The sequence below is a fragment of the Crinia signifera genome, chromosome 11 (genome assembly GCF_055691185.1).
Source record: "Crinia signifera chromosome 11, ASM5569118v1, whole genome shotgun sequence".
Taxonomy (NCBI): Eukaryota; Metazoa; Chordata; class Amphibia; order Anura; family Myobatrachidae; genus Crinia; species Crinia signifera.
Window position 1 is genome coordinate 30,959,513 of NC_139227.1, and position 10,000 is coordinate 30,969,512.

The 10,000-nt window shown below is 47.5% G+C and overlaps 1 protein-coding gene and 1 long non-coding RNA gene across 2 annotated transcripts in view; both read right to left on the minus strand.

Moving 5' to 3' along the window:
* ATP6V0D1 (ATPase H+ transporting V0 subunit d1) overlaps positions 1-4,700 on the minus strand; it is a 64,319-nt gene extending 59,619 nt beyond the window's left edge. Inside the window, exon 1 of the mRNA XM_083164902.1 lies at positions 4,427-4,700. Within this exon, the coding sequence (XP_083021028.1) occupies positions 4,427-4,556 (130 nt within the window). The 5' untranslated portion in view covers positions 4,557-4,700. The remainder of the gene's footprint in view (positions 1-4,426) is intronic.
* Positions 4,701-7,673: 2,973 nt separating this feature from the next.
* LOC146045732 (uncharacterized) lies at positions 7,674-8,831 on the minus strand. Its single transcript, XR_014465576.1, has 2 exons — positions 8,010-8,831; positions 7,674-7,853 (listed from the first exon to the last, which is right to left on the minus strand). It is a non-coding gene; the product is annotated as an uncharacterized LOC146045732 (long non-coding RNA).
* Positions 8,832-10,000: the final 1,169 nt, after the last annotated feature.

Genomic DNA, 10,000 nt, shown 5'->3' on the forward strand with positions numbered 1-10,000 from the left:
GGGGAACCTTTGCCCCACATACTAGGATTTTATAGTCACTTACTGGAATTTTCCCCTGATTTGGTACTAGCCCCCAGAACCTGCTCCAAGTCAGCTACTTCATGGAGATAAGAAAGATAGATACTTTCCAGAGCAGCTAGAAGTGAAGCAATCCTCCTACCATGTTGAGAAACCATCAGCTGCAGTAAGTAACAGGAATGCAAGTCATGTGATTATCAGCACATAGGTCACATGACTGAGGACTGCTACGTGAGAGAACTGTAAAAGTTCCTTTAACACTAATTCACTAAAATAAGAAGCATGAATGTAAAAAACACACAAGCAAAAAAAGACATTAACATTTACTGAGTACATAATAAAACCAACGTTATTTCTAAATTATTCTAGAATTCTTGCATGAACATGTGAAGAGAACAGAAACAAAGACTGGCATTTAGCTAGTCCCTCCAGAAACCCGATGGTCACAGCGTGAGACTGTAACGGAATAATGTCCGGCCTACATCAAAGACGTCCGCGCTGACTTGTGGAGGCAGAGTACATACAATATTCTCAGATAATAGGCTGCTCAGTACTATGTTTCATGGTCGCCTGTCACCCAAATAACAAACAGGAAGGGAAACAAGTAGCAGCTTTTATACAGGACACAGGGCGCTGACGGCCCGACCATGGAACGGCATTACACTAATTATATATGGTACCCAGGCAGTGATGGAGCAGCTGCAGTACAGTCATCGCCGACATGCGGATGGTTGGTGGTGCCCTTATCTCTGGGGCCCTTCCCCACAAGGGCAGCTTTTTTGGTACTACCAGGGCCTTTATGTTTAAATTGGGGAGGACAGAGAAAGAGTTGGTTGGTGCACCAAAAGAGAATTTAATAATAAAACATGACTTTTATTGGTTTCATTAAAATAGTTGCGAAGATATAAAAAAAACACGAAAAACACATAGGACAACATTAAGTGATTTAAAAAGGATATAATATATCCTCACCTAGTGGGACTCCACTTCACACTGTCCCTGAATAATTTTATAAAGCACGGTGGTTGAAATTTAAGAGTGGAAAAGTTATGTCTGGTATTGACAGTTTTACAGTGTGTATGCTTATCCAGGATGTAACAATTATCAGATACAATGTATATATTCCTGGGGCTCACTATGCAGTAGCGATAAGCGTCTGAACACGGGTGTGATCCCGTTTCAGCGATACCGCTGGCTGGAGCCGCTAGTTCCACAGCCTGTGTGCTGACCACAGAGCTGTGTCTGAGGTGTGCCGCCGTGCACTACCTCGCTCTTGCGTGTCAGATCACACAGGAGTGTACACGGCGCTTGCGCTAGAGTCCGTGTCACTGTACTACAGGGAACCGTGTGCTACAGATACCCTGTGTCGCCACCGGCCTAAACAGATCAAAATACAATCATATGGGGGGGGGAAGGGAAGTGGGGTTTAACACACTAGGTGTGCAGTCAAGCGTACGCTTCGCAAAAGCTTCTTCTGGTCCTGAAGAAGCTTTTGCGAAACCTTTGCCAGCACCGGTGTACCCCTACTACTGCTGTATTGCTGCAAGTAGCAGGGGGTTACTGTGCCATTAAGTAAGCGATCATGGTTCAGAGTAGTGAATATGATTTTGTTTGCCACAGGAGCCCACACCAGAACCCAGACTTGGTATTTGCATTATGACTGAACAGCACTTTCAGAATAAGGACCAGATGTATCAAGCTTCAAAAAGTTATTAAGTGGAAAGTGTTAGACAGCCAATCAGCTCCTACCTATCATGCTACAGGCTGGGTTTGAAAAATGACAGGTAGTTCTTTGCGCCTCTCTGTTGCATGTAGGGCATCTGTATGAGGTCTATTTGAAATGCATTGAGTTCTTCCCTAAGAATCCAATGCATTTCAAATAGACATCATACAGATCCCAAAGAGATGCGCAAAGAACTATACAGTGCCATGTTACTGTTCCTGACCAATAGGGGCGAAACAATTGAATTCCTCCATGTGTTATTCATTAAAATACCCGATGAAGGCGGCACTCCATAGTAACACACTCGCCGGGGCCTTTGTTGCGAAGAGAGAGGACCGGGGGTGAAACGGGGCTACCCCATGGGAACGCCCAGTTCCCATAAAAACACTTGGCATTCCCATGGGTAAGCGGACTGGCCGATGTCCGCCCCCGGCAGGAGTCACAGGACATCAGTCGCCCTCCCCATCTTCGTCCTAGCACTCGTAAATAAGAGTCAGTTGAAACTGAATTATATTTGCAATGGCAGGAGAAATCAAATGATTTTGCCTGCTAGTGGAGGCATGCGAGGGGTGTGTTCTAGTACACATCCCCTCGCATGGTAGTGAGGGGATTCGTCAAAGGGGGTGTGGCTAGTTGGCTGGGCGGCGTCTCAGGATCTAGGTAAGCAGCGATGTTCACTGTTTACTGAGCAAACGTGAATTTGGGCCTTAATATTAATCTAAACCAAGATGGAAGAATATGTTTGATTGTCAACCAAGAGAAACAGTGTAAACTGCCCAACTTAATTAGGAGGGTATTCAACGTGTGCCCATATTTCCATTTTTCGACCGCATTAAAGGCATGCAGGTTTAGCTTCTACAAACTTGCAGAATAGCTACTTGATTGTAGAATAGAACAGGGACATTTTCGACATTCTACGTTTTCAACATTCTATGGTTCCAACGATCAGTCGGAATCAAGATTGAATAACCCCCTTTGTTGGAGTAGTCAAATGAAAAGACACAGGAAGCCAGTTGCGTGTAACTACTTCCTAGTCTGCAGTATCACTTCTGCAGGGAGGTAAGAAAACGGCTGATGTACTGTGTATTAGTATGAATGTGTATTTCATACATAGTGGGGAGATTTATCAAATCCTGGAAAGAAATAAAGTGTATCACTTTCTTATACCAACCAATCAGCTTCTGTCATTTTACAGGGCCATCAGTTTGAACAGATGACAGATACAAAGTAGAGTAAAATAAAGATGACCAATGGCAGTATTCCTAACTTTTACCAAATTGATACTTGATTTCCCATACAACTCAATCATACCATGAACTGGATACACTAGGACTTCTTATTAACCTGTGGCAATGCTGCACCAACATTATTATTATTTATATAGCGCCACAAGAAATCTGCAGCGCCCAGTTATAGAGCTCATGAACAAGTAAACAAAACAGTAAAACTGTGAATCAACGGTTTAATTAAAGGTCGCTGATAAAAACGGTACACTCTGCTATTTGGTCGTGATATCATTAAGGTGTGTACATACGGTGTGATTGCCTTGCGAATCAATGAGGATCGAATCGCATGGCAAACAAAACACATTCGACTATATAGTACAGATCTGTACTATATAGTCTTGTTTGCAGAGTCTATTTTTCTGTTCCATTTCCACTAAACGGGATCGAATGCGGCTGAAAACCACTCGATTCGATCGGCTGGGTTTGGTGAAGAAGTGGGAACAACTCTTTACCATGACAAATGGTCAGGAATATACTGCTACTGCATATTTCCTGAGAGCTGCAATAGTCGATAAAATTACATGTGGTTATGACAATGATACTGGAATGCAGCGAAACACCAGATCACCACCAGTTCATGTACATTTGCTCATAGCCCCATAGGGGTGTAAGAAAATACACAATTGTAAGTGTGGTTTAGGCACTCGCTAGATCGCTGGCATCATTCGCAATTGAATTAACCCTAAAAGACAGGGTATTGGTGAAAACCGGACCAGGACAAAACCCCCGAACCGGACATCAAACGCTGCATTTTGTAGCTTGTAGCCTCCAGTCCGACGGGTGTCCTGTCCGGGGGGGATGCCTGTCACACCTGTCACCAGGTAGAGGAGGAGTAGAATAAAGCCTCCCTGTATGGTCCGGGCATGTAGCAAAAACCAGACGTCCAGACCACCCAGGGAGGCTGTAATCTCCCCTACCCCATGTCCCTGGTGATAGCTATCACAGGGACCCCCACGGACAAGACATCCCCCAGACCGGACCCTACAAGCTCCGGACTGCAGGTTTTGATGTCCTGTCCAGCGGTCCAGAGTGTAGTCCGGGTCCGGTTTTTACATAGTCCCTAAAAGACATTTATGGGGAGAATTCAATTGTGCAATTTGTCACTCTAAGGCCGCACATTGCTACATCGCTAGTCTTTCCTCAGGAGTCACAACCCACACAAGCGCACAGGTTAACTTGCATTTCTAGGGGAGGGGGGGGCATTATTGGTCAGATACCAGCACAGGTTAGCATGATGGTGATCCAAAGCACAACATGGAACCTGTAGGTGCTGGGATGAAGGAGGTCACCCAGCATGACCCCAGGGGTGACTGGCAGAAGGCCCCCTTTCAGGCATGATGACCCTCCTTCCAAATTGGGTACATATAGGTGGAAAAGACAGATCATGATCACTACTCACCCTCCAGGGTCTCACACTGCACTAGGTTCAGGTAGTCCCCCTGTGACAGGATGCCGCCCTTGAACCCGCGGACCAGGCCTTCCAGATAGCCGCTGTCCACATTGAAGTAGAGCTCGGAGAAGGACGTCATGGCGGCGGCGCAGCAGGAGTGATCGGTATCAGTGAAGCCCCGGCGGAGGGATGGATGACGTCAGTGCAGCGGCCGCCGGACCCGGAGAGCAGAAGGAATGAGTCACGTGATAGACAGCTCCACCGCCAGATCACATGACGAGCCCGCTGTCAGAATGGTGGATACCCGGAGGTTCACGGAGCATCCAATCAGCGTCGCTATACGCGTGTGACGTGGGCTGCCAGAACGAGACTTGGACCGCAGCGGCTGATGGGTGTGAGTGGCTGCTGCCAGGAGTCCAGGACCGCAGCGCACGGAAGTAGCCGCCTCTATAGGTGGTACCCGGGAGCGCAGTTGCCTGCTTTTTTTTTCTTTTTTTTTTAAGATTCTACAGGTTGAGTATCCCTTATCCAAGATGCTCTGGACCAAAAGCATTTTGCACACTTGCCTACTTTAGATTTCACCTCTCCGGGAGAAGCCCGGAGAGGCAACACGTCAGGGGGCAGGGGCGTCATTTATGCATCATTTATGCCCCGCAACCTCACCGCGGACCCGCAATTTACGGTAATTAAACCAGCGGGCAAGGGGGGAGCGGTTGCTATCACCAGAAAGCTGGAGACTTGTCCACCTTCCGGGGGGGCCGGGAGAAGGACCCGATTTTCGGGAGGCTTTCGGCCATTCCGGGAGGGTAGGCAGGCCTGATTTTGGATAACGGATTAATCCGTATTTCAGAATATTTTTATATTTCAGTGATGTATCTTAAGGTATCTTGCATCTATGTTGTACAAACCCATCAAACACATGAAATACGCACAAATATATTTTCAATACATGAAACAAAGTGTGTGTACTATCTCAGGCACTGAATTTGAATCCTAAGAAATCATTTTCTTGCACATATTTGGTGCCAGTAATACCCCTTTTATACCGCCGCAAAAGCACGGGTCATCGACGGGTCAGCGGGTCACACACGGCTAGGACCTGGTAGAGGGCAGTGTAAACGGGTACACCAGGTCATCCGACCCAGCTCCCATTTACATCAATGAGGGACGTCCAACCTGCTGACTGCAGCGTCCGCAGGTTGGACGGGGGGGGCACACACAGCCTCCGCTGCTGTACTCTGCAGACAGGTAAGTATAAGGTAAGTATGCCTTGAACAACTTGTCTGATTCCTGTGTGTATCCAGTCCTCACTGTTCCAAGGCTCCAGGATCCTGTCCAGAGTCCCTGTAGTTACCCTGTACAAAATCCTGTGCAATCTGCTGCTGTCATCTGCTGCTGATATTAAAGCTCCCTGGCACTCTCTTCACCTGCCAGGTTACCTTCCTCGCTGTCTACCATCTCCAGCTCCCAAGTGAAGAGGATAGAGCACTACAGCATCCCTCAGCAGTGTTTTCTGTTTACCTTAAAGGGCCATAGCTTCTGCGACTCCCAAGTTGTCACAGGTGTCTACACTGCAGTTCCTGTATCTTCTGTGTCGACTCCCAGGCCGTCAACTCCGGTGTCGACTTCCAGGTCATCAACAAGCTCCTGTAGACTCCCAGGTCGTCAACTCCCATGTCGGCTCTAAGGTCGTCAACTCCTGTGTCGACTCCCAGGTTGTCAACAAGCTCCCATCAACTCCCAGGTCATCAATACCCCTCCGGCTCCCAGGCTGGCGACTTCCCTCCGACTTCCAGGCCATCTACAGTGTTGTGTTGACTCCTAGGTCATCAACACTCCTTCCAGCTCCCAGGCCGTCTACAGTGCTGTCCCGGTTCCCAGGCCATCAACCCTCTGTGTCGGCTCCAAGGCCATTGACTGCTCACCCGCTCCCAAGCCACTGTCATCTCTCCGTCCTCCCATTGTAACGCAGACCTAGTTCCAAGCTCACTGCCACTAGTCACTATCCACCTCCTGTGACTGGCCAGTTAGCTGCGGGGAACTCCGGTCAGAAGGCCGTGACCTCGCCACTGAACGCAGCGGAGTCCAAACCTCCTTGTAGGGGTCCCTGGTGAAAACCGTTGGTGGTGTTAGACTCGTCAACTCCCCCCACCTAGCTGTGCCCGCAGTGCCAGAGATACTCATGTGAACTGTCCTTACTTAAAGCCTCCCGTGTTTCAGTTCCCAGAATCCTTCACTGGACCACTGCTGCCACAGCCGGGAGCACCATAGATCCGAGCCCTGACACTAACACAGCAATTTTGGTACTTCCTCATCTTTGCAGCCACAGCTTACGTCAGTTACGTTAGCTGCTTTCACAATAGCACCATTGTCCCCTCGCGGGCTCGATTTGCTCGCTGCGCTTCGGCTTGGTGTCTCACTCCGCTTCACTTGCCATAACTTTACTAAAGGTAATAGATGGTGTAGTGGACACAGGAGGGTGACGTGGACCCAGGGTGGTGTGGGTTACGCTAAGTAAGTTTTGTAGCGTAAGCTGTGGCTGCAAAGATGAGGAAGTACCCACATTTTTTTTCCACATTTATAATGTTACCCCATATGTGACCGGTGCAAGTTGCCATTGCAGCAGTGTGGTTACAACTTCAGTGGCACCGCATCTCACCCAATCACACCCTGAATTTGCACGCGGCCATATTGTGCCAGTCTGAGCTGCCGCAACACCACCTGTTGCCACAGTAACTCACATTAACGAGAGCTTTGTCTGCCGCTGGATGGACTACTATGATTAAATTGCCCAAAAATATCAGGTTTCCAGAAAATTTCCCTATATAGGACAAATTCTGCTTGGATTCTGCTGTAAGCCTGATGAAGGAGCGTTAGGCTCCGAAACTGTTGCACATTAAATTGATATTTGTTTCACTAACTGGAGTGCCATGTGGTGCATTACTCTGCGGAGGACACACCACCAAGCCTATATAGGACAAATGGGAAATGGAAATATAGTGACTGATGCTTTACGGTGTCCGGCTCTACAGTGTCTAGATAGACATATAAACAAAGAGATGCACTGCACTAAAATAGAAAATATATTTAATACTAAATGATAAAAAATGAATAAATCATAATACAGAAATTAACAAATCAATCATACATAAATGATACAGAATGGCAGTAAAAACCAAACTCTGTCGGAGGCGGCAAAGGTTAGCATTCCAACAATGTTAGTAAGCCAGTCCCAAGAAGAGAATCTCCAAGTGTGTTATTCAATATTGCACAGCATTTATTCAGTGGTGCAGAGGGCGAACAACGGGGACGGCACCCTCATTTGCATAGGCCACACCTCCATTTTATAGGCCACACCTTTTTCATCACACTGCTCAGCCGTGTGAGTGTCCCTCTTCAAAGGCTTCAGAAGTTGGGAGACATGCCCTGGAATTACCTATATCATGGGTCCTCAAACTGCGGCCCTCCAGATGTGGTGAAACTACAAATCCCAGCATGCCTTGCCACAGGTTTCCTATAACGGAGTGTTAAAACTTTGGCAAGGCATGCTGGGATTTGTAGTCTGGAGGGCCGCAGTTTGAGGACCCATGACCTATATGCTGTTAAGGAATGATTGTGAACATTATTCCTGTTCTGACCACAAGATGCCACTATTGGTCACTTTTTAAGTTTATGAGTGTATAATATGTAGTTTGCATAAATAGATGTTTTGAGGAATCAACCATTTGTAATGAGAGAATGAAGTACTCACGTGATCGGAGCTCGGCAGCTTCATGCCTCCTAACACTCCCTTGACTACTATAAACCCCTCTGTCTATGTGACCAAGATCCAAGTCACATGATACGGTGTACCAATGAGTGGAGAAAACAAAAGTGAGGCATGCAGCGCAAACGCCGCTGAGAAAGAGGCGTGAGACGCGGAAGTACCATCCTCACACCCACAAAGTGGGCGTTTCTTGTCCAATTTAAGGCAGGTTAATTTAACAATCATCTTGACATTCTATGAGGAAGCCGCCGAATGTATGAAGGCGGAGAAACGTGTTAGTTTTTTCTTTCTGGTACCAGCTATCTTTGTGGACAGAAGTGACGTCCCTGTTGGCGGATCCAGATAGGGCAAGACTGGAAGTTTTAACCAGGCCGGGAACCGGCATACTCGCATTCCCATCCAGGTGGCCGTCTGTTCATCCACAACTATGCCTTGTGAAAGGCCAACAAAATACAGCTGCTTATGAAAAGGAGTGGTAACTATTAGTCCACAGGCAATAGGTCAACATGGTCTATGAGGACATTGACAAAAGGTTAACATAAGCAATAGGTCGATGTGTCAAAAGTCGACACATGTTTTTTATGATTTTTTTTTTTTTAAGCTGACCTGTCCTTACTTCCCGATCTCAGTGGGCATAGACAGGGGATATAATAATACACCCGAAACATGATGAACACAGCGAGCAATGCAAGGGGATGCGGCACACTAATACCGTGTCCATGTCAACAAATATTGACACCAAAAACTGGGGAAAATGCGTGTCAGCATTTCCTGTGTCGACCATTTTCTGTTGAGCTACTAATCCACACCCATTTTAAGGTTAGTCCACTGCAGCCCCGGAAGGGTGTGTGGCTATTCCGCATCCTGCCCCCTTCCCAGTGAGGTGGGCATGGTTAGGATAAGAGCAAGCAATAAGTAGCAACAATGGCGTGAAAGGTGTTGAGCTAAAAGTTTTGAATGACATCATTTAGCCCGGCCCCTTCCTGCACATCCTCGAATCATGGACATTTCTTCATCTTGGGGGATGACATGTGAGACCGCCCCCTGAATTCACTTACTGCATCTCCTCTCAAGTCCTCTCACTTCTTGGTAGGAGCTACGGCAGTTGACTCACGTGACCCCATGGCCCTCTCCTCTGCATGATGGAGTCACAAGTGATCCGATGCTGCATCCATTAAATTCCCTAAAAACTCGGACGGTGCGTGCATTACAGAATGTGTACGAACAAACACACAGGGCCTTATTCTGGTCGGTGCGTACTTTCGTGCACTCTTTCGGATGGCGTTTTTTAGCCGTCTGCGCATGCGTGGGCAACGCTATGCGCATGTGGCACATGGTCTCCGTACTCGTTCTCACTAATACTGTACAGAAATGTGCACCGCAATCACTCGGGAAATATGGGCGTCTTATGGGCGTCATTCGGAACTACACAGGGGCGTAGTTTCAAAGTGGGCTAAACTGGGCGTAAACATGGGCGTACACGAGGGAGTGCACTCATTCTGGTAGGCGTGCATTCGGACAGCACACCGGATGCACGCGAACCAAAAGGCTAGAAATATGCGGTGTCCATAAGCAAGTATTTCTTTGCGGACACCACTCGGTCATGCGCTAGGCAATCGGAACGCCCAATCACTACGGGCGCACCTCAACCAATGTCAGCTGAACACAATACAATCCACTCCTTTACTCATTACTCATTAATTACACGCTTCTCATTGCTTCAATTGGAACCATTGCAGCTTAAGACCGTGCAGAATATGTGTGTGGCCACCGCACACGCAAGGTTTGGATGTCATCCGTAAACACGCCCTGGTCTT